General features: G+C 41.9%; 1 protein-coding gene across 5 annotated transcripts in view; it reads right to left on the bottom strand.

The window, feature by feature from the left end:
• Nucleotides 1-13,839, bottom strand: part of GRK7 (G protein-coupled receptor kinase 7) — a 33,542-nt gene extending 19,703 nt beyond the window's left edge. For 3 of the 5 annotated variants that reach the window (XR_005984547.1, XM_041733698.1, XM_041733701.1), the window contains exons 1-3: nucleotides 11,680-12,355; nucleotides 10,250-11,015; nucleotides 8,425-8,862 (exon numbers count right to left, since the gene is read on the bottom strand). Coding sequence is in view for 4 of the 5 variants with exons in the window: in XM_041733698.1 (XP_041589632.1) it covers nucleotides 8,425-8,862; nucleotides 10,250-10,861 (1,050 nt within the window). In the remaining variant the exon portion in view is untranslated. Of the gene's footprint in view, nucleotides 1-8,424; nucleotides 8,863-10,249; nucleotides 11,016-11,679; nucleotides 12,356-12,550; nucleotides 13,175-13,810 lie in introns of those variants that run through there. The other 2 variants (XM_041733699.1, XM_041733700.1) reach the window with 2 other exon arrangements.
• Nucleotides 13,840-25,533: the final 11,694 nt, after the last annotated feature.

Here is a 25,533-nt window from a genome sequence, read left to right as displayed (position 1 = left end):
CTGCTTTTGCTCCTTGTCTGCTTTCTGCCAACCACTTCCTAGGTGGGCAGCAGGAGCCTCACCAGAGGTAGCTTCCTGCCCTTTCTGACACCCTTGGGAGGACACCCATTTCAGAGAGACACTGCATGGGATCCTAAAGAGAGGTTTCTGCAATAACGCTGTCCACAGCTATACAGCCTGGCATTGATCTGCCGTGATTTGGATCTCTGCTCTACCAATTACTAGCTGGTCACCCCCAGCCAGTTACTCAACCTGAGTCTCACAGCTCCTACTTCATAGGGCCATGATAAGGATTAAGTGATAAAACACACTGAGTACCTCCCCAAAGCTTGGCACGCAGCAGGCCCTCAACAGGTATTAGAGACCATGGTCAGCAAGCCTGGGTTCTGGTTGTCTTAGGCAGGAAGGCTACACAAGAAGAAAAACTCCAAAGTCTCTAAGATTCCATCAGATTGAAAGGCAGGGCCTGGCACATGGGCAGAGATCAATAGTTGTGATTCTTCCACTGGAGTGTGTTCATTGGTGGTTTCATGTTCCCTGGATCTCTCCAGCAGCAGTCTCGGCATATAGTGTCTCTAGGATGTGAGGAAGCAAGGCAACTGTGTGTATCTGCTTGGCTCAGTCTAAAGGGGAGCTGCGTGCCCCCACCCCACTGTACTCACTGCAGCCCTGGGGTCCTGCTGGCTCCCTGTGCCTCACAAAAAACAAAGCACAGGTACAAAGGTCACCTGAGAAGCTACAGTGCCAGTGCCCAACAGGTGAGGCAGAAACACTGCAACACGAGGGGTTGTGACTTAAGGGTCTGGTACCTGGCTTCTGGTAGGAAAATCAGAGCAACTGAGTGCCTACGAAGGGCTGACCCTCTGCTAGGCATTTATCTCTCGTTTCTTAATCTTCTCATCAAGCCTAAGACGCAGATGGTATTAACCAGGCTCACTGAAGAGGCATGACTTGCCTGGGGTCAAGTGCAGGGCTATGGTCAGACTAAGTAGCATGTCTGTGCCAATTAGAAGAAGGCACTCTGCATGGCTTGCTGTGTAGAGCATGGGTTGGCCCACAGTCCTCAGTGTCCCTATGGCCAGGTGCCCCATGGGAGGGGTCAGCTGGGCATTTGTACACAGTAGCCATAGTAAGTGGCAGAACCAGGACTGGTACACACACACACCTTCCATCTGGTCGGGTCTGCGGACCATATTTCATCAGCAGCACTGAATCTCAACGGATGCTCTGAGCTTCCAGCATGTGTCCATATCAACAACGATGATGCAACTTTTTGGTCCCTGATTGTATCATCCTGCATGATAGTCCCCTCCTACCACCCCTGTAGACCGCCTGGTGCTCTCTTCTCACTCCTATAATTCACTGAACACTGTGCCGTGAGGGACCCCCAGGTCCCAGGCCCTCTGTTTCACTCCCTCCTATTTACTCTCATCCCAACTCCTTCCTGAGTGTATTTCCAAGGCTGCTTTTGTCATGTTCCTTCCTGAAAGCCTTTAATGGCTCCCTGACACCCTGGGCACTGAGTGCATTGTCTGACTCCTCCAACTACCTAGGGACTGACATCTGCTATGCTCTTCAGTTGCACCCTTTGTCACCCTTCTTACCCTGTGACTCCACATTCTAAGCAGCTGCAGAGTCACTCCATTCCATGCCTGAGCCCCAGGCCTCTTGTTCTAGGATTTTAGCTCAGCAGGATTTTTCAACTGTGACAGTATAGACACCGTGGGCCAGATCATTCTCTGTGATGGGGTCTGTGCTGTGCACCATTGGGTGTTAAGCGGCATCCCTGGCCTCTACCCACTAGATGCCAGTACCATTTCCCCCATCAGGACAACCAAAATGTCTGCAGAGACTGCCAAAAGTCCCCTGGGGGCAAGAATTGCACTCAGTTGAGGACCGTGACCTATGCTGACCCTTCTGTCTAGCCCATTCTCTTTCCTCCTTACCTGCCTGGCTTCCATTTACCTTGTAAGTCAACTTGTCATTTCCTCCTGGAAGCCCTTCCTGACACCGTGATCCTACGTCAGGCTGGGTGCCCTTCTGGTGCAGGGCTGGGCTCAGGGTTGGGCTCAGGCTCATGCTTCCTCAGGCCCACTTGGTGGAGGAGGAGGGGGCCGTGCCTCTGAGGATCCTCCCTTACTCTTTTCTCTCTAAGCCTAAGGAAGTGTGACTTTCCACCATGACTTTCAACAAGATTAATCATGGAAGAAACGAGAGAGCTTTTTGCTGATATTTGGATGAAGGTGCCCCATTTGCAATTCATGAGGATCCTGGAAAATGATGTAGACAGCCCCAGCTGGGACCACTGACTGCTGATGGCTCACAGCAGTGGTGATGTGGTGGCTGATGGCTGCACCTACCCTGGGCACTGCTCTCCTCTTCAGGCAACCACCTGGCCCACGCTGCCCCCTGCCAGCAGCTGGCTAAGGTCACTGACTAGCCCCTGGAGGGATACAAAAACCTAAGCTCTGACCTGTCTGGAACAACTCTGAAGGGCCATCCTGATTCAAGAGCTTGTTGAAGGATTGACTGAGGTCTTGGTTCCACTTCATTGTGGATCAGCTTCCCCTTCTGCCCAATCCTGCCTTTCTCTCATGCACCTATCTCCTGAGAATGCACCCTAATAAGTCTTCCACATGGAGATGTGTCTCCAAGTCTGTTTCCAAGGAACCCAGTCCAAGACACTGCTCCAAGGACTTTGCTGATATCCCTCAGATATCAGGTTAAGTTGTATTTCCCTTATGGTTAACTCTCCGATCCTCAGAAATTAAGTCAGATCCTCCTTGGAGAGCCCCATGTACCACATCTTCAAAGCATTTATAATAATTGAAACTAAATTCCTGTGAGTGATTATTAAGTTCTATCTTCTCCATTAGAGTAAGTTCCACAAGGGCAGGAAATCATGTCCATTTTTTGCTCATCATTCTTTGTTTTAGGTTTAGCATAGTCCTGGCATGTGGGAAATGCTCAATACATAAACTGTGAGTGAAGGAGTGAGTGAATGAATGACTGCCTTTTGAATGAAGAGATGTTAAAAATAATTCTAAGGCTTTAATGAATATTTTTGAGTGCCCTCAACAGTGATAAATACTTTGAGAATGGATTTGAAGTTTTTGGTAGTGATCAAAAATTAGTAGGAACTAAATTTAGTTGATGATTGTGTTTATAATTTTGGTGGAGACCAGTGTGTGACCAAGAAGTAACCAGAATTCTTCTCCTATAAGGCTCTTAAACTGTTTCTCAGAAATAAATTCTCAAAGAAAAAGAATTTTGGAGCAGGGTCATAAAGATCATAAGGTAAGTAGGTGTTAATTTCGATGAAACACTTTCTGAGATCTTTTAAAGATCACTTATTCAGTGTGTCTCTAGCATTGTATTCAGGACAATAGAGCCTTCAAAACAAATATAATGCCCAGTCTCTGTCACCTAGTAGCCCCCTGAAAATAAGGAATTGGTCAGAAGCTTCAGAGCAGGCTAAGGTAACCAAATGTGTCACAAGCTTTTGGGTCACTGTCCTAACTTCATTCCCGTTCCTGACAAAGGAACACGTCTTAAGGATTCATGTTCCATAAAATCTGAAGGTCATTGTTCTCTGCTTAGAATGCAGAGTTTGAAAGTCCCAGCAAGAACCCCACTGGCCAATTTTCCTATTATATTTTCTTGGAGTCTCTAAAAAAAATGATCTGAATTAGTTTTATTGTATGCATGTAGATGTCAGCTGAGAACAGGCGGGAGTGCTTATCACATTTATTAAAAGTGAACATAGACAGTGGCTGGGACCATGTTTATTTATATTGTGCCTATGTGTGGGAGGCTGGCTCTGAAACATTAGTCACATCGTTCCTTGTGTAGGTGGGGGGTGCTCCTGTTTGAAGTCTTAACTCTATCAGAGGTTCAACTAGAGTATTGGTTGGTATCCACATCAGAGCAGCCTGAGGAAGATAAGCTAATGTCATCACATGTACTCACTCTGAGTTGTACCGAGAGAAAAGCCTTCTATAGCATTAAAAACCATAGGCCACGTCCTGCTCCCTGTGTGAATTTAATAGGGTAGAATCAAAACTGTAAGTGCCTTTGAATCTGATGTACCTGCATTCATATCACATATTAGCAATGTGACTCTGAGTGGGTAACTTAACCTCTCTGAGTCTCAATTTCTCCATCTCTAAAATGGAGCTAATGATATTCCTACCTCATAGAATCTTCTTATAAAGGATCTAGATCCCATCATCTCTTGATTAAGGGGTCAGAAACCTTTCAAACTTCTCAAACCATAGAGATAACAACAGTTATTGGGGGTATCCACTCTTTTTGCCTAGCTGACATCAATTTCTCATTCTTTTCCATCTTGATTTTTCTTTGGAGAACACATTCTTCTGCTGTCAGTCCATAAGATTTAGATGGGACAGACTTTCTCCCTGGTTCCTGGAAACAGCAGTGATCTCATTCTGGCCAGTGGAATTGGTTGTGGTTGGGCATGTGATTTGAGTTGTCCATTGAGAGTCTTCACTGGGAAATGTGAAAGAACTATTTGTAAAGAAGTGTTTTCTTTCCAGAGGGTGCTCAATTGGTAGGATATGGATGGAGATGCTGGTGGCCTCTATGCGAGGATCATCTGAATAAGAGCGAGGCCAACATCAAGGACAGCTGAGCAGAGAAACAGAGGGAGAGATTCTCAGGGAATCTACTGCTCAGGTACCTGGATTAAGCCAAGACTTTGAACAAGTTTTCAAGTTATGAAAACCATTAATTTAATTTTTTAAATAACTTCATTTTGTCTCATAAGATCCCTGACTGAGGGGCACCTGGGTGGCTGAGTCGGTTAAGCATCTACCTTCAGCTCAGGTCATGATACCAGGGTCCTGGATAGAGGACTGCATCAGGCTCCCTGCTCACTGGGGAGTCTGCTTTTCCCTCTCCCCTGCCCATGCTCATGTTCTCACTTGCTATCTCTCTCTCTTAAATCAATTTTAAAAAAGAAAAAAGAACACTGACTGATAGTCTATTAAATCATAGTAACTTATTCCATATGTTAATCTTGTGAATTTATAAGTCTTTTCCCCCAAAATAATTAAAAGACTATCTCACAGGCTCATAAAACTTGGAGATGAAGGAAGTCCTGTGGCCTACCTAAGATGGCAGACAGAAGTCACTGACACAGCTGGGACAGGGACCCAGGTTTTCTGCCTTCCAAGCCAGCACTCTTAGGCATCTCTGCCTCTCCAGGTATGTCTGCCTCGATCTTTCTGACACCTGAGCAGAGCCACCCATGTCTTTCTTCCCTGAGGATCCTCCTTCTGTCACAACATTCTAGGAGTGGTTCTGTGCTCCCTTCATCCCTTCCACTGAGGACAGCCACATTTTAAGAGAAGTAAGTCCAGGTGTGGGTCTTGATGGAGCTTAGGTGAGAAGCCGGTGAGGTGTGGGGGAAGGGTGCTGAACTGTAGACATATTACTGTTCAGAGCCCAAGGCCTTTCCTCAACCCATATTACCTCCTGTGTGGATCCTTCCAGTAGCTGCTTACAGGTCCTCCAACCCCAGTCTCTTTCTCCTTTAATTCATCTTACATAGTGTCCAAATCATCTTCCTAAGAATCACTCCAGTCATGCCACTTTCTTCTTGAAAAACCTTTGGTGGCTCCCTGTTGCCATTAGAGCAATGTCCACAGTGCTTTACCAAGTGTCCTTTAATAGCCTGAAAGGGTTTGTGCCCTTCCAAGGATGACTAGCTTCTACCTAGAGAAGAATTACCCACTTGGAAGAATCAAGTCCAGAGTTTCAAATTCTATTACAGCCTCAAGTTCTATTTAATAGATGGTACATATTTTAAGCCCTCTGGGAAAGGAAAACATTGCCCCTCTAACAATGCCCAGCACCTTAAAAAAAATGTCCAGCACCTTGCTATCTTCTTTATTAATTTTGATGCTATCTTACAAAAAATCTTTCCCCCAGCTACCTTCTTTTATTAGCTCATGGTTCTGTTAGGTCAGAAGTTTGAGCATAGGGACGCTTGGGTGGCTCAGTGGTTGAGCATCTGCCTTTGGCTCAGGGCATAATCCCAGGACTCTGGGATCGAGTCCCACATCAGGCTTCCTGCATGAAGCCTGCTTCTCCCTCTGCCTATGTCTCTGTCTCTGTCTCTGTGTCTCTCATGAGTAAATAAATAAAATATTAAAAAAAAAAAAAGTTTGGGCATAGTATAGGATCTTACAAGAGCCAAGTCAAAATGTCTGCTGGGCTTTAGTCTTATTTGGAGCTTAGGATCTCTTCCAAATTCAGGTGGTTATAGCACATGGAAAATGCCAAAATCCCAGAGATATTGATCTCATCATCCTGCAGCACCTGCCAGCACCACTAATCTCCACATTTCTTGTTACATAAGGAAAATAAACCCCTGTATGATTTAATCCACTGCTATTTTGGTTTTCTAAGATATGCTGCTGAAATCAACCCTTAACTGATACAGCTCCCATGACTACACCACTCCTACCTCTCATCCTATTTCTTTAACTTCTTCAAGGTTAAAAACCTCTTCCTCATCCCTTCACTGTTTCCCAAATGACTCAGTGGTACCTGATGCTTTCCAAGTCACAATGACTCCAAATCTCAATATCTAGCCCAGACCTCTCTCCATAGCACCACACCTATAGGTCTAAGTGCTCAGGGAACATGCCTACCTGCCTGCCTCATAACCCACACGATCATCACTGAATTGGCCAGCTTTTCCACAATTCTGCTCTTCTTTCCAGTCACTGGAGCTAGAGACCCTCTCTGTTCTTCACCTTCATACCCAGCTGGTCTTAACATCCTAGCAGGTCTCTTTCCAATGGCGCCAATTGAAGATGTGGCTTCCACATCTTCAGTTTTACTGTTTTCTACAGGTACCCACCATCTCTCCCTGGGGCACTAGCCTCCTAACTAGGTCCTCTGCCTCCCATCCACAACTCAAATTGGTCTTTTAAAGATGCAAATCTACTCATGTCATTCCCCTTCTTAAAACCCTTCAATGGGGGGGATCCTTAGTGCCTGCCTTCAGCCTAGGGCGTGATCCTGGAGTCCCAGGGTCGACTCCCATGTCCGGGCTCCCTGCATGGGGCCTGCTTCTCCTTTCGCCTGTGTCTTTGTCTCTCTTTCTCTCATGAATAAATAAATAAATAAATCTTTTTTAAAAAAGTGGAAAGAAAAAATATTAAAAAAAAAAAAAAAACAACCCTTCAATGGCTCCTTGGCCCCCACAAGAAAGCATTCCAATGACTTTGCATGATCTGAACCCTACACATCTTGTCAACACCTCTTATGTTACAGCCACATAAAATCACCTGCACTCTTCCAAATTTGCCATGATTTTTCTCACTTCCTTTCCTGATTATCCTGCCTTGTAAGTTGGAAACCACACAAAGAACAAAAGTTCTTGCTTGAACAAAGTTTCAAGCAAATATTTAAGAGCCTGTCTTGGGCCCTTATCTTCCTGAGCATTCTCCCACCTTTGTGCACAGAAACTCAGTGGTAAAGACCTATCAGAATCTTGGAGATTTTGTATTGTTTACTTAACATAATTGCTTTGTTAATCAAAGAATTTCCCTTTTAATCAAAGAATTCTCTGCAAGCCACTTTGAACCAAATTGATCAAAATAAGTATCAGTTCTATGTTCTCTTCTATACATTTTCATTCAAAATCTCACCTTTGGGCAGCCCCTGCGGTGCAGTGGTTTAGTGTCGCCTGCAGCCCAGGGTGTGATCCTGGAGACCTGGGATCGAGTCCCACGTCAGGCTCCCTGCATGGGGCCTGCTTCTCCCTGTGTCTCTGCCTGTGTCTCTGCCTCTCTCTCTATCTCTCTGTCACTCATGAATAAATAAATAAAATCTTTAAAAAACAAAACAAAACAAAACAAAATCTCACCTTTATCCAAAGTAAAACATCCCCCCATCTGTACTCATTGGGAAAGGAGATATTTACTTTAATGTGCTCTTAGGGATTTCATCTTTTTCTTATCCTATTAAAGTTTACCTCCTAGGACCTCAGAATTTTAGGACCCAGCCCCTAAAATTTTCCAGCGGAGGAAACCAAGGCTCTATTGGTTCAGGATCATGGCACTGGGAAGGTGGTTATTGGTGAAACATAGTAGCTGCCAACTATGATTCAGCTCTTTCCATCTTGCCATGAAAGCACAGACCATCTCTCTAATTCACAAGGAAGGCTCCCTGTGCCTACAAGGAGAAGAGAGCAAAGTAGCCCCCAAATAGCCAGTTAAGCTAATCCTCTTACATCACTCCCCTTAAGGCAAAATGACAACATAAGGGCTTTAGGAAGAAGGAAATTAGAAGAATTATGTCCAAGGCTCTGTTTGTCCTGGGAATAGATCAGCCCTCTTCCCTCTTCTCCGACTCTGTGCACCACCCTTGGGACCAATGAGAGCCACTCACCCTCTGTGTGACAGGCTTGCCATCCTGGATCTGCACGGCCAGGCCCAGGTCAGACAGCCTGCAGTTGCCGAGGTCATCCAGAAGCACATTCTCAGGCTTCATGTCCCGGTAGACAATGCCGAGAGAGTGTAGGTGCAACAGTCCGCAGGTCATCTGGGCAGAGTAGAAGACCACCCTGCTCATGTCCAGGCCCCGTGTGCCTACACTGTAGATGTGGAACTTGAGGTCTCCGCCATTCATCAGGCTCATGACCAGACAGAGATGGGACTTGCTCTCAAAGGCATAGGCCAGAGAGACGATGAAAGGGCTGCTGACCCTTTCCAAGATTTCCTTTTCTGAAAGAGCCATTTTCTCACCATTTTTCTTCTTCAGCCGCTTCTTGTCCAGTTTCTTACAGGCATACATCTTACCAGTGTTTCTCACTTGGACAGCACATACCTTAAGGAGAGAAAAAAAGGGAGATGATGAAGTAGCAGTAGAAAGCACTGGAAGGAAATGGGGCAAGGTTGATTCGGGGTGTGGAAGGGCAGAAATCAGGAGAGGTGCAGAGATGGCAGGCTTTGGAGAAAAGAGAAGCCATCAGTAAGAGGGGTTCTTCAGGAAAGAGCTGGGACCCCAGTGAGGTACCACTGCCCCTCCCACGAGGTGAGCCATAATGAAAAGTAACAGGGAATAGCAAGTGTCAGCAAGAATGGAGAAAAACTGGAAGCCTCATGCATTGCTGGTGGGAACCTAAAATGTGGAAGATTTTGGTGGTTCCTCTAAAAGCTAAACATAGAACTGCCACACACCCCAGCAATTCTACTTCTGGGCATATAGACAAGAGCAGTGAAAACAGGTATTCAAGGACATGTACATGAAAGTTCACAGCGGCACTGCTCACGATAGTCAAAAGGTGGAAACGACCCAGGTGTCCATCAACAAATGAATGGATAAGTGAAATGTAGCATACCCACACAATAGAATATTCAGCTATAAAAAAGGAAGGAAGTACTGATAGATCCATAATGTGAATGAACCTCCAGAACACTACGCTCAGTGAAAGAAGCCAGATACAAAAGGTCACATATTGCGTGACTCCAGTGGCACGAAACATCAGAGTAGGCAAAACCATGGAGACACAAAATAGACCAATGGTTGTCAGGGGTCGGGGGGAGGGGAATGGAGGGGACCTGCTAATGGGGGGTGAAGCAAATGTCTTGGGGCTACACAGAGGTGATGGTTACACAACATTTTTACAAATGTCCTAAATGCCACTGATTTGTATGCTTTAAAAATGGTTAGTGGTTAATTTTATGTCATGTGAACTTTACCTCAGAAAATGTTTTTTGAGCGCTCACTTCGGCAGCACATCTACTAAAAAATGTTTTTCTACTTAAAAAAAAAAAAGAAAGAGCCGATCACAGCAGTGTGTATAAAACTGATTCTAGACTTTACTTCAAGATAAGTGTTTTCTCGGATTTCTGAAGTTTTTCTCAAATTACATCCATTGCCACAATTAAGGAGAAAGGGAGACCTCCCGCTGTCGTGTGTTGTGATCATTCTCCAAAGCGTCCGGGGCACGTCAGAGTTCTTCTGGCGTGGACCCCATGATAAAGATTCTTGGCCAACTCCACATTTTGTTTGTCTTTCCTATGCCACTCTCATTTTATTTCACGTGGTGACCAGAAAAAAAAGATGTGAGAACGAGCTAGGAATTCTCCACAGGTGGCACTGAAATTCGTTCTAGTGAGTTCTCTTAAGAATTTTTTTTTTTTTAAGGCAAAACAAACTCCTTTTATGCTGTGTACTTCACCTTCTACTGTGGCCATTCTGAGACACTTACCTCCCCAAAACCACCTTTCCCCAGGACGCGGAATTCAGTGAAGTACTTTTCTGACACCGGTTGCATCTCAAAGACTTTCCACTGTAGAAACTTGTCATAGAAAGGGCTGGCCAGGAAATCCTGGAAGGGCTGGTCCTGCAAGAAGGTCATGACCTCGGCCTTGGCCTGTGCTACCAGGACTCTCTGCTCTTCCTCGGTGGTGGCTGCTTGGCACTTGGTGGCCAGAGCCGAGCTGAGGAAGGGGTGCGGGTGCCCTGGAGCAGGGGCAGCCACACAAGTGGCCACCAGCCCCTGCAGCATGCTGCCCTTGACGGGGCCCTCCTCAGCCAGCTCCCAGCTCTGCACCTCCTCAAGGAAGGCCACGGCCCCTTGGTACGGGGGCACTGTGGCCAGAAAGTCCCGAAAGAGGCGGCGGCCGATGGGCTGCTGCTCGCACAGGTTGTTGAAGTCCTGGGGCAGGGACTGGCGGAGCTGGGTACAGCACTGTGGCCCGGGCAGTGCCAGGCTCCGGCGCCGCCGCTGCAGCTCCCTGCTGTCTCCATCCGAGGTCTTCCGGGCCTGTAGGTAGGCCGTGTTGGCGATCAGGTTGTCCAGACCCCCCATGTCGACCATGGCTGGACACAGGGTATGCTCCCAGGAAAAGAAAAGGAAGGAGGGAAGGCTGTGGTGGAGACTTGGTCGGGTCTGGGGTCCACTGGCTGGTTTCCCTTGCAGGTTCAATAGCTTCCAGAGGATTTACAGCAAGTCTCCTAGTCCGCGGGTGGGACTGGTAGAGGGTACAGAAAGACGTTTCTCTTGTAAGAAGCTTTGCTGGCTATGTATAGCTGGCCAGGGAAGGGCACACCGCAGGTCATGCTCCCATCCACCAGGAGGAAAGCAGCCTGAGATACCTGCGGGGGCTACTTGTTCTTCATGGGGGCCTTTTCCATACACACTGGCTCCCTGAATACACAGCTACCACTTTCCAAAGGAAAGGAGTCATGATAAGGTGGCATACTATTTGTTGCTCACAGCATTATTGTATTAAACTGTTTCTAATTTTACATGACTCCTACCAGGCTCAAGCTATGTAAACTCTTAGGAATGCCAGGTCAGGAAGAGGAACTGTGAGAGGTAGGAGAGGTAGGAGAGGTTTTCTTCTAGCAGCCCGACTCAGAGCAGGTTACAGAAGGGGATGCTCTGAACTCTGAGTCCTGAGACATGTTCCCAGAGGCCCTCGGGGACTCACGTTGTGGCCTTCAGAGTGGGCTGTGGCTTTCTCACAGCCAGTTGCACACTGAACAGCCTGTAGAGACTGTCCAGTTATGGCTTTCCTAGTTCCCAGGAGTCTGAGAACTAAAGTACTAGGCTAAGAAAAGGAGGGGCGGGGGTCATCTTGACCCAAAACATCCCATGAAGTGACATAAGCAGAAAAAAAAACACCACTTCACCTGTGGTTGCAACTGTCCTGAGGGCACAATCTATTGAGTGGCATCTGAATGTGAAGGAGCCTTCTTCCACGTTGAGCCCCAGAGCAGTGCAGTTTCAGGCGCGGCCCCTCGACATCTTTGCCAATACTCCCTCACGAAGCCAGGAAGCTTCCCTCCACGGAGATCACTCAGAGCCGCCCCAGACCACGACCTCACAAAGAACAGAAATTGGTTTAGACAGAGATCAGGCTAAGAACCTCTGCTCCAAAAATAACACTTGTGTCCTACAGGGAAAGAGTACTCAGGCTTTTTCTTCACAAAGCAAGGCTAAGGCAGCTTAAAAACAAAGTCATTCAGTATTATGCCAGAGTGTTTAAAGGGAAAAAAGAGAGAGAAAGGAGGAGGGGAAAAAAAGCTGGTCAGTCTTTTTCCAAACAAACAACTTCTAGCACACACTCTGTCAAAACATCGTCATAACCACCTCGGTGTGCCTGTCAGAGCCTGCCCACCGTTCCCCAGAGCAGCTACACGCTTGGCCTCATGCTACCAAGAATTATGTAATGAACTCGTGGGTGCCCTTTGGCTTTGCACTGCTGCGCTGTAAACCATCACCCGTATGGTAGAGATGGGTGATCCACTCTGGTGACTATGGCTCAGAACCCCACCATCCGCTTTGAACCCCACACAAGAAACGTTGGTACTTTTTTGTTGTTGTTGTTGTGCTCGATATGTCATCCTGGGGCCACATTTCTGAGTAGTGAAAAATCAGTCTGAGAATCTCTCTTCAGGAAGAAGTGCCTTTTCCTGTGGTTCTTATGAATACAATGGCAATCTAAGGGGGAGAACTTTGAGAAAATGCGAGAATTGTCATCATGTGGATATTTAATCTTACCACTGAGAAAAAGAATGCTTTCCACTGATGAAATATACATGCTGTGAGCTGCTTGATTCCACCTGGACTGATACTTTCCTTTATCTCTGGTAACCACCTCACCCAGCACTGTCCACTAGAAACATGAGAAGCCATGCATAAAATTTAAGATTTTCTAGTAAGCCACAATAAAAAAGGTAACGAAAAAAAAAACAAGTAAAATTAACTTTAGTATTTTATTTAGCCCAGTGTATGCAAAATATTATCATTTCAACATTGAAATTGATATAAAAGTTGCTAATGAGATATTTTACATCCTTTTTTTACGTCCTGAGGTTGAAAATATGTTTGTATTTGACACTTAGCACACAACTCAATTCAAACTATCTACATTTCAAATACTCAGTAGACATGACTACCTCAATAGAGCAGCACAAAATTAATCCTTCTTTACGTAGTTTGTCACTAGGAGGCATTGTTCTTAGGTTTGTTTGTTTGTTTCCTAATCAGTAATCCCATAGATCATCTACGTAAAAAACAAAACAAAACAAAAAACACACACACACACACACCTCACTCTCTTATTCACCAAAAATTATCTGACTGATGAGAGCAGAATTTTGATAATATCTGAACACCAAGTTATAGAAGTTATAAAATGACTACATGTGGCCTACTGGCAATTAAAAAGAGTATCATTATTTTTAAGTTTTAGCCACCTGAAAAAAAAAAGAGGTCTGTTTCAAATGGAACACTTTGTGTGATTACTAACAATTAGGGTCCAGGGTTTTTCACAGCTTGATGAAACAGTAACTGTAGGTCCAATTATAAAGAACAGCACTGTATCCTTAACTTTAGAAGCAGAGCCAAGTGCTAGGCACATTCAGGATACCCTGTGCCAACGGGGAAAAGTACCAGAAAACTTGGATTTAGATGTGACCCAACAGTTATAAGCACTAACTCTAGCACTGCTTGGGAGAGCTGAATCTCAGTTCTAGGGAGTCCTAGCTGTGTGATCTTCAGCAAGTTACTTAACATCTCTGAGCTTCAGTCTCATCTGAAAGCAGAAACAATCAGTGTTGGTTCTTGGGTTGGTTCTTTAGAAATTTAAATCCCAAATAGTTCCTGGCACAATGAACTGATCAAAATGTCTTAGCTTTTAAATGATGACTATCAATCATCAAAACTTAATCTAAAATTATGCTTTTCTGATATCTAAAGTAAAGGTAGGAGAGACCTAAGCAATATAGAAGAAGGTGGGTATCTGTGTACAATGCTCACCCTGCATAGAGCAGCCAACTCAGGGTTTCATGTGACCTTGGAAAGCTGTGGGGTCTGGTGCAGCTGGAAGACAGAGACCAGATTCATTAGGTGACATGCATAACTTCTAACAATAAACTATTTCAATTAAATGATTTACTACATTCAGCCATAAAAACAGAGAATTAAATTCTGTCATGTGAAAAGAGGAGATATTTCACTTTGAAAGAAAAATAAACTTTTATGATGGGGAAAACAAGGAAATTTTTTACTCTTTTATGACTAGTTTTGTAACCTAAAGGATAAAAAAGCTCCTTACCCACATCTTCTATCACATTTTGCATCACATGGTTTAATGTATTATTTCTGATATGTATGCTCCTGAATTTTAAAATGCTCTGATGTCATACGACATTTGAAACTCAAAGAACATTAAAAAATTAGGTTAAATTAGTAATGTGGTAATCTTGGTTTGTTTCTCTTTCTAAGAATTTTTTAATATTGAAAATACCTCCTAGGATAAAGAAAATAGTAAAGCATGGTTTCTGGTAAGAACATGACTCTCTTTTATAATCCACAGTTCTCTGCATGGCCCAATAGCACATGTATTTGAGGATGAAGAATCATGAAATAATACAACTTGATATGGTGTGATCTCAGAAACAAGATATTTTGTACATTGAATGTAAGTTCTGAAGCAGACTAATAGGTTAACATTAGGATACCCAAAGAAGCCAGATTATTCTTCAACTTCTGACTTAAATCTTTCCATAGTAAAGATTCACTTTTTTCTTTTAGTAGAAGCCCTCTACAGGAAAGAAAAGCAAAAGGGTCTTTATCCTTCCAACAGCAGTTGACCACACTTTATATTTTAGTAATTTGAAGAAGTCAGGGATACCTTATTGGTTAAAATTTGTTGAATACTAAACAGAGAACACAGGGAGCAAGATAAATTATAGACTACCATTTTAATGTGGTCACAGAATTTTCTCACAAAAAATTACTTTTCTAGCACTTTGTCTTTTCTGTTGAAATACTGAATAGTAAGACCAATGGGTGGTCCTGCTGGATTTTCTTCAACAGAGTTCTAGAGACAACTGAGGTTTTCTTTTTTTCTTTTTTTAAGATTTATTTATTTATTTATGATAGACAGAGAGAGAGAGAGAGAGAGAGAGAGAGGCAGAGACACAGGAGGAGGGAGAAGCAGGCTCCATGCTGGGAGCCTGACGTGGGACTCGATCCCGGGACTCCAGGATTGTACCCTGGGCCAAAGGCAGGCACTAAACCACCGAGCCACCCAGGGATCCCCACAACTGAGGTTTTCTTAGCAAAATTAGAAAGGAATGATATACAAAGTATTTTCAGAAGACTAAGTATAAAAATCATACAGGAGTTGAAAATCACCATTTTATTATACCATTTTTAGAGATCTTTTTGTTATAGAAAATCTCAAACATACATAAAAGTATAGATAATAGCAAAATGAACTTTCTCATAGTCATCAGCCAACTTTATTTTTGGCATTATTAGCATTTTGCCAATTTTCTTTCACTTTCATCTAACATGTTCTTGTTTTGTTTGTTCTTTTCTTTCTCTTTCTTCTTTTATTGAGAGAGAAAGAGAGCATGAGGGTGGGGGTGGGGGGCAGAGGGAGAGAGAGAGAATCTTAAGCAGCCTATTCAATGCCAAAGACCAGGGGAGTGCTGTGAATAAGGGGGAAGATATGTAGTGTCGGATGAGGCTACAGGGACAGCTTGGAGTCAAACCATCCTCTTAAGGATTTGGTCTCTGTCCTAAGAACAATGGGAGACCATCAGAGTGTTAAGCCATATAACATGGTTATATTTGTGTTTTCAGAAAGATCCCACTGGCTACTCTGTGGTGAAGAGACTGGGAATGCGCAGCATGGAGGAGGTAACTGAGGCTGCCCAAGGAGCAATATGGTGGTATAGTGATGAAACAAAGCAGAAAGAGTCTCAATCTATTCAGAAGGCAAAATGGATGGGAGACAGTGAGATGCAAGGTGAGGAAGAGGAGAAGGAAGGGGTAACACCAGGGCTTTGGCTCCAGGGAACTGGACAGATGGTTATGCCATTCACCCAGATATAGAAACCCTGAAAGGAGGAGTGATTTGACTTCAGTTTGGGACATGTGGGGTTTAGGGTCCCCATGAGACAGCCATGTGGAGATGTTACGTGGGCAGGTGGCACTGTACGAGGCACTGGGTGTACAGCAGCAAACAAAACTGACAAAAATCCCTGTCTTTAAGGAGATTACATTTTAGTGGGTGAGATTGTTAATAAACAAGTAAAATATACCATATATTAGATTGTGGTATTACAAATGACCCAAAAACTTTGTAACCTAAAATAATGACTTATTATCTCTCATGAATTCTGTGCCTTGACTGAGTAGCTTTTTGCTGGTCTGACTCATGTGGCTGCATTCAACTGGGGGGTAAGGGGTACAGCAGACAGCTGAGCTCAGCTGGGAGGCCACTGGGGGTTTTCAGCAGAGGACTGCCACGATCAGATGGATATTTAAGCAGGATCACAGACTAAAGGGGACAAGAGTAAAAACAGAGAAATCAGTTTGGAGGCTAAGGTAGTGACCCTGGTGAGACATCACTGGATGGGGAATGAGGGTTTGCTTCTGCAGTAAATGCAGGGTGTTGCAGAAAGAAAAAAGATAAGGTTTACCTCAAGGCTTGGGCCCTAAGTAACTGTAAGTATGAATGTCCCATAAACTCGAGGAATAGGTTGTGGAGAAGATCAAGAATTCAGCCTTATACTGTTACATTTGAACTGTCCATGAAACATCCAGATGGGGATCTTATTAAGTAGCTGCTGGATCTGTGGCTCTGGAACCTGAGGTGGGGGAAGTGGGAGAGCCTGGGCTGGAGGTGTTCACCAGAGTCATCCAGTACGTAAAAGGCATTTAAAGCCATAGGACTAGGGATCCCTGGGTGGCGCAGTGGTTTAGCGCCTGCCTTTGGCCCAGGGCGCGATCCTGGAGACCCGGGATCGAATACCACGTCGGGCTCCCGGTGCATGGGGCCTGCTTCTCCCTCTGCCTGTGTCTCTGCCTCTCTCTCTCTCTCTCTTGTGACTATCATAAATAAATAAATAATTAAAAAAAAAATAAAGCCATAGGACTGGATGTACCACTCTGGGGGTGAGAGCAGAGAAATCTGAGGTCAAAGGATTTAGAAGTCCAGAGGGGTAGAAGGAAAGCCAGAAGAGAATGGTACCCTAGAAACCAATTAAGAAGGGGTGTCAGGGAAGAGAGGGATCAATTGTGGCAGATGCTTTTGATAGGTCAAGCAGGGTAAATACTGACAATTGACTAACTTTGACAGTTTTATTTACTGGTTTTTTTGTGACACTGAAAAGGAACATTAAAAGGGGGGTAAAAATGCTGCTTTTACTTAACATGAAGTTAATACCATGCATAAAGAAAAAAAAGAAAGCCTAGCAGTATCATCTGGTAGATGGCACATTGGCATTTATTCTTAGGTAGATAAAAATAATTGTTTGAGAGCTTCATATTTCTTTTAATTTAGAATTTTCCAGGGTCTAGTTTTTAGTTGCAGGCTTCACTTTGAAATATTTCTGTTGGTTTTCATGATTAAGGATATTTGAAGTCACTCCTATGTTGGTCTGCAGATTCTGGGGATGAGGGGTTGCCAGGAAAAGACAGCTAATGTATTCTTGGTTAACTGGGTAAATGTGCCATTTTAATAAAATATTGAAGCTCAAAAAATATTTAGAGGAGATTTTTTGACCAAAAAAGATTTAGAGGTCACTACGGAGCTGGACAAGAGCAGTTTCAATGGTGTGCTATGAAGAAACCATTCTGAGCCAGTTCACTAGAGAATGGAAGGAGGTAAATTGGAGGCAGGCAGTCTAAGCTACTCTTCTGAGGAATTTTGCTCAGGGGTATGATCACTGGAGTGAGTGGCCAAGGTGGGGGGAGAGGCAGGTAGACAAGATCGCTGGAAGAGAGCAGGTCAGGGGATTTAGAAACTAGGGTACTACAAGCATCATCCATGTGAGTATTGAAATCACCAAGAATTACTCAAAAAGGAAGTGATGGACAAATTGACAGAGAGTGGGGCTAGCATCTTTAAAGAACAAAGAACAGTGACAGGGGCCACAGAAGACTGTGGTGAGTGTCGGTCTAACGACCTGAGAGTCAGGGCTGGGTGTTTATAGGGAGGGGGCAGCAACAGAAAGTGATGAAGTTATCTTGCACATTGCCAACTTCAGTAGTATGAAGGAGCAGGAAGGTTGCTGAAGAAGAAGCAGTGTCCTCAGGGGAGAGACAGTTTTCAGTAAGAATAAGAAAGTGATGGATGAAACCAAGACCTGGTTCTTTGAAACGATAAACAAAATAGGTAGATCTTTAGTCAGATTTATCAAGAAAAAAAGAGAGAGGGATCATATAAATAAAATCAGAAATGATAAGAGAAGTAATAACTCACACCACAGAAACACAAAAGTTTATAAGAGACTACTTACTGTAATAAATTATATGCCAACAAACTGGACAACAAGAAGAAATAAATAAATTTCTAGGACCATACAATCTTCCAAACCTGAATCAAGAAGAAACAGACCAACCAGAAGTAACAAAATTGAATCAGTAAGCAAAAAATGACAAACAAACAAAAGTCCAGGACCAGATGGATTTACAGGTAAATTCAACCAAATACTAAAAGAAAATTCTATGCCTTTTCTCCTCAAATTTTTCAAAAAAATACAAGAGGAAGGGAAGCTCCCAAATAGATTCTAATGAGGCCAGCATTACCCTGATACCAAAGACACTTAAAAAAGAAAATTATAAGCCAATATCTCTGATGAACATATATGCAAAAATCCTTAACAAAATCATTGCAAACCTCATTTAACAATACATTGAAAGGATCATCTACTATCATCAAGTGGGATTTATTTTGGGAGACTCAAGTACAGCTCAATATTCACAAAGCAATCAATGTGATACACTGCATTAACAAAATGAAGGATAAATATCATATGATCATCTCAATAGATGCAGGAAAGCATTTGACAAAATTCAACTGCCATTCGTAATAACAACAGACTGGGCTTTTTTTTTTTTTTTTTCTTTTCAGACTGGGCTTAGAGGGAATGAACCTCAAAGTGATAAAGGCCATATAAGCAACACACAGCTAATATCAATGCTGAGAAATTGAGAGCTTTTCCTTTAAGATCAGGAATGAGACAAGGATTCCACTCTTCCTACTTTCATTCAATGTAATACTGGTCCTAGTCACAGCAATCAGACAAAAAAAAAAAAAAGAGAGAAAAAGAAAAACAGAAAAGAATAAAAGGCATCCATATTGGCATATTGCTAAGGAAGAAGCTAAATTGTCACCGATTATCACTTCTTGGCCTTTTGGCTAAGATCAAGTGTAAATTGTCACTGCCGATAACATGATACTATACATAAAAAACCCTCAAGATGCCATGAAACAACTATAAGAACTCATAAATAGAACTTTGTTGCAACATAAGATTAATACACAGAATTTGGTTCCATTTCTATAACGAAGAAGAAAGAGAAATTAAGAAAATACTTCAATTTACAATTGCACCAAAAAGGATAAAATACCTAGGAATAAACTTAACCAAGGAATAAACTTAACCAACGATGAAAGATCGGTACTCTGAAAACTATAAGACATTGATGAAAGAAATTGAAGACAACACAAACAAATGGAAATATGTTCCATGCTCATACACTGGAAGAATTAACATTGCTAAAATGCCCATTCTACCCAAAGTAACCTACAGATTCAGTGCAATCCCTATCAAAATACCAAAAGCATTTTTAAAAGGCACTTTTCATGAACTAGAACAAATAATAGCAAAATGTGTATGAAAACACAAAGACTGAATAGCTAAAGCAATCTTAAGAAAGTAAAACAAAGCTGGAGGTATCACAATGCTGGATTTCAGGTATACTACAAAGCTGCAATAATCAAAACAGTATGGCATTGGCACAAAAACAGATACACAGATTAACAGAACAGAATGAACCCATGACCATATGGCCAATTAATCTTTGACAATGGAGGCAAGAATATACAATTAGAGGGGCACCTGGGTGGCTCAGTGGGTTGAGCATCTGACTTCAGCTTAGGTCATAATCTTGGGGTTCTGGGATGGAGCCCCACATCGGGCTCCATGCTCAGCTGGGAGCCTGCTTCTCCCTCTCCCTCTGTCCTACCCCCAGCTTGTGCTCTCTCTGCCTCTTTCAAATAAAAAAATAAAACATAAATATTTTTAAGAATACACAATTAGGAAAAGACAGTCTCCTCAATAAAGGGTACTAGGAAAACTGTACAGCTACCTGCCAAAGAATGAAACCGGATCACTTTCTTACACCATATACAAAAATAAATTCAAGATGGATTACAGACCTAAATGTGAGACCTGAAACTATAAAACTCTTAGAAAAAAACATAGGCAGTAATTTTTTGACATCAGCCATAGCAACACTTTTCTAGATATGCCTCCTCAGGGAAGGAAAACAAAAGCAAAAATGAACTATTGGGACTACACACACCAAAATAAAAAGCTTTTGCATAGCAAAGAAAACCATCAACAAAACAAAAAGGCAACTTACTAAATAGGAGAAGATATTTGCAAATGATATATCCAGTAAGGGTTAATATTTAAAATGTATAAGAACTTACACAACTCAACACTGAGAAATAATCTGATTAAACAAATGTGCAAAGGACCTGAATAGACATTTTCCCAAAGAAGACACAGATGGTAAACAGACACACAAAAAGATGCTCAATATCACTAGTCATCAAGGAAATACAAATAAAAAATGAGATACACACAATGAGATATCAACTTATACCTGTCAGAATGGCTGGGATAAAAAAGAGAAGTAAGTTGTGTTAAGAATGTAGAGAAAAAGGACCCCTCATGCACTGTTGGTGGGAATATAAATTGGTGCAGCTACTATGGAAAAGTTTGGAGGTTCCTCAAGAAATTAAAAATAGAATTACCCTATGATACCAATTCCACTGCTGAGTATTTACCCAAAGAATATGAAAACACTAACTCAAAAAGATACAGTGCACTCCTATGTTTATTGCAGTATTATTTACAATAGCCAAGATAGAGAAGCAACTGAAGTGTCCATCAATAGACAAATGGATAAGGAAGATGTAGTATTTATATACGGTAGAATAGTACTTAGCCATAAAAAGGAATGAGATTTTGCCATTTGTGACAACATGGATGGACCTAGAGGGTATTATCGTAGGTGAAGTAAGTCAGAAAGAGAAAGACAGATACTATATGATTTCACTTGTATGTGAAATCTAAAAAATAAAATGAATGAACAAAGGAACAAAAAGCAGAAACAAACTCCTATAAATATAAAGGACAAACTGGTGGTGGCCAGAGAGGACTAGGGTGAAGTGTTGGGCAAAACTGGTGAAGAGGAGTGGCAGATATGGGCTTCCAGTTACCTAATCAATAAATCATGGGGATAAAAGGTGTGTCACAGGGAATATAGTCCATGATATCATTGTTTGGTGACAGATGGTAGCCACACTTGTGAGCATAGTATAATGTAGAGACTTGTCGAATAACTGTTGTACACTCCAAGCTAATGTAACATTGTATGTCAACTATAATATAAAAAAAAAAGTGAAGGGAACTTTCAGAGAATGATGAGGATGGTGGAAATTTTGTTAGCGTAACTACCAGAGGACATAGAGGAAGTTTCAGAAGTTGGAAGGAGTAGGAGAGGAGGCAATAAAAGGGAATGTAAAGAATTACTTGGGGTTAGATTTGAGAGAATGTGAAGTGACATGGTAAGTCTGGGTTTCTTGTGTTTTCAAACCTAATAGGGATGAAGGGCAGGATGAGATTGATGGCTTAACTCAGTGATGGTGGCCAGGCCCTGAAAGTTGGAGCAGGGAGGGGTGCTGGCCTGGGGTGGCCATGCAGGATGTTGGAGCTGAGACTACTAGACCTGCCTGACCACTGAGTTGTGGGAGGTTCCGTGGGGAGTACTTGGGCACCCTTCCATTTGGTCGATGTGTGTGGAGCTGGTGGAGGGGTAGTCTGAGCTGAGCTGGAAGGATCTGGGGCATTTTTGTAGTTAGTTGCAGGTGTGAGGGCTGTAGGTGGGAGCTGCACCAGGACTTCCTTTTACTTTGCATCCACCTAAGGACCTAATAACAGGGCTGCAGTGGAGGTGGGAGTGCTTGAGTACTCCTAAGCTTTATCAAGGGGTCTGTGTGCTCACTCACAAGACCTCAGTTCCAGGCCATCTGCCCAGCAGAAACCGAGCACTAGAGCCTCAAGTACATCAAGGGCTTTTTAAAGCAGAAGGTATGGAAATGACCCTAGTCCATATCTATTATCTTTAAGTTCTAAGCCTATTGTTAGATTCTGAGGTGGTGCTGTTCAGTGAGATGTTCAGATTTCAGTGAGGAACTGCAGGGTACACTAAAATTTCCACCTTATGACTGACAGCAGCTCTAAGATGTTGCACACTTAAAAACTCTGGAAAATGTTTTAGAAGAGAGTTGGGTTGAATAAAACATTTTCCCTTTTAAAAAATCACCTCTTCCATTGCTGATTTCTTCAGCATTTTGATAAACTTCTTGAAAATGAAACACTTCTAATGAACTCCAAGGAGCTTTCTCAGATTACCTCCACAGGGGACCAGAACAAGATCAGAAACACAATTATTTTGATTTGAGTGCTTTCTTGAAGAGTTGAACATTAAGACAAATGGAACAACCATTAATGCATTTTCTTGTATTTTCCACTTAGTGGCAAATATGAAATAGTATTGGTTGTGGTCTCAAATAATAATATCCTCCTTTTTTTTTTTTAATTAGGTTTATTTTACACAGAATAAACTGTACAGATTGATGAGTTTTGACAAATGCATGTATTCATATAACCATCATCCAAATTAATATATGCAACATTCCCAAGGCTGCTGAAAGCTTTCTTGTGCTCTTTTGTAGTCAATATCCCCAATGAGAGACAGCCATTCTGATTTCTGTAGATTAATTTTGCCTGTTTTTGAACTTCATATAAAAAGAATCATACAGCAAGGTACTCTTTTGTGTCCGGATTATTTTGCTCTACATAATGTTTGGAGACTCATTCACGTTGTTGCATGTATTATGTTTGTTCCTTTTTTTTTTTTTTTTTTTGCTGCTGAGAAGCATTCCATTCTATGAATATACCATTATTCTTTTGTTGATGGACATTTGGGTTGCTTCCAGTTTTGGCTATCATAAATACAAAAAACGCAGCTTTGAATATTCATCGATGTCTTTGTGGACATAAGTTTTCATTGCTCTTGGGTAAAACCTAGAAGCAAAATTACTGGGTCAGAGGGCAGACATATATTTAACTTTTTACAATACTGCCTTATGGTCTGGTTGTTTCACTTTTCATTACCGGCAGCAATGTATGAGAGTTCCAAGTCTCCACATCTTAACCGAGACTTGGTGTTAATAGTATCTTTAAATAAAATCTTTAAAAAGCGGGTGGTGCTTTGTTAAGATTAAATGAGTTAATACATGTAAAGCTCTTAAAGGATAATTTGGTACCTAGTAAGTGTTACATAAGTTTTATTATCACTATTGACCACTACTGACCATATTTTAGCAAGTTTCTAATAGGGAATTCTAACTTCTCAAAAATATTATTAAAGTGTATATAAATTACTGTTAATCAGGGTTTGTCAACCTCAGTGCTATTGACATTTTTTACTTGATAATTCCTTATTGTGGGAGGTTGTCCTGTGCCTTGTAGGATGTTTAGCAGCATCCACAGCCCCTACCCAAGAGATCCCAGCACTCCTATCAGCTGTGACAACCACAAATGTCTCCTGACATTGTCAAATGTCTCCTGCAGGGCAAAATCATTACCTGGTTGAGAACCACTGATATAAATCTATCAAGGATAACAAAAGCAGCTACATGAATTTATAGTTCCAAATAGGAAGGTATTTTGAAAATATAAGTAATTCCTAAAAAATGTAAAGAACAAGAAACCACGCCAACAATCCTTTTTTAAACTAAAGTGTTTCAATACAATTTTGGATCTTTTTGTTTGGGTTAATTTTTTCCCCTAAGTGTAGTGAATTGACCAGTTAAAATGTGTTGATTCTCTTTGTCAAGGACAAGATTTAATTAGTAAAATAAGGCTTAAGTTCAACATTCTAGTTTCCAAAGATAATCTTTTTTTTTTTTTTAAGATTCTATTTATTTATTCATGAGAGACACACACAGAGAGAAAGAGAGAGAAAGAATGAGAGAGAGAGAGACGCACAGACACAGGCAGAGGGAAAAGCAGGCTCCATGCAGGAAGCCTGACGTGGGAATTGATCCCTGGTCTCCAGGACCATACGCTGGGCTGAAGGCGGTGCTAAACCACTGATCTGCCCAGGCTGCCCTCCAAAGATAATCTTTAAAAGGAAAGTGGAAGGTCACTTAAATTTTATATAACTGAGGCCTCCATGATTCCTAAATTCTGGTAGAAAAGGCCTTAAAAACAAGATTATCTATACCAGCACTGTCCAACAGAACTTTCTTCCATGATGGAAATGTTTTGTTCTGGGATGTCCAGTATGAAGCCATTATCCCCATATGACTATTGAGAACGTATAATGTGGCTAATGTGACTAAGGGACTGAATTTTAAATTTTAATTAATTAAAATTTAAATGTAAGTAGCCACATGTGGCTAAGTGGCTACATTGTTGGATAGCACAGATCTATACCCTTCAAGAAAGAAATTATTTTATTTTTTTTAATTTTTATTTTTTAGAAAGAAATTATTTTAAATGTTATTTTCTTCCTTAGGTGGGTCTTTTGTCAGTGGGCAGGGCTCCTTCTCCCCTTGCCCTATAGAGAAAGTTACGAGGAGGCAAATATGAGAGTATGTAAAGTGGAGATGGAACTGAAGACAAGGCAGGCAGGCGAGAAAGTAGAAGCAATGTAAACAACTTACTTCAAGAAGACACAGGGCATTTCTCTACCCAGAAATGCTATGGAGCACATACATACCATTTATTGTTAAATAAAACAGAAATGAAATAAATAAAATAAAACAGAAAATTTGTGTTAAATAAAATAGAAATAACCCACACAAGAGATGATCCTTGTAATCACATACTGTATATGCTACAAGTGAATGTGGTTTGTCCCTTCTACTTCCCAGGCAGTATGTGTCTCTTAGAAGGTTCATTACATTACACTTCACAAATCTGTTGTGAATTGAACATTCCCTAACAGACACTGCTGTCTCTGAAGACAGGACACTTACTTGTATTCAAATTCTTTCTACCATTAAGGCAAAGCCTCATATATAGGAAGCAAGCAGTGATTAATAGATTTCTATTATAAATATATAATTTCTATAAAGGTAGAAAAAGCAGAGCAGGAGTTAGTACAGCAGATGTTAATTTACAAAGAAGGTCTAAGAATCACCACTGAAGAGTTAAATGACAATTGTATTATACCAGCCATACAAAACTCATTCTATACTATATATTTTTTGGATTTACAAAATTATCCTCCAGGTGGTCTGGCAAGAATTCTGATTATTTTATAAGATACAATTTTGGTACAAATAATTTAGTTGGATTTTTTATATGAGTCCTCATAAATTTAGTTAGTAGGTAGCTCCTTCAAAGCTAGGATAAAATTCAAATGGCATAGAA

This window comes from Vulpes lagopus, chromosome 19, assembly GCF_018345385.1.
Source record: "Vulpes lagopus strain Blue_001 chromosome 19, ASM1834538v1, whole genome shotgun sequence".
Lineage (NCBI taxonomy): Eukaryota > Metazoa > Chordata > Mammalia > Carnivora > Canidae > Vulpes > Vulpes lagopus.
The sequence above is the reverse complement of the archived record's forward strand: the minus strand, read 5'-3'. Positions and strand labels throughout refer to the sequence as shown.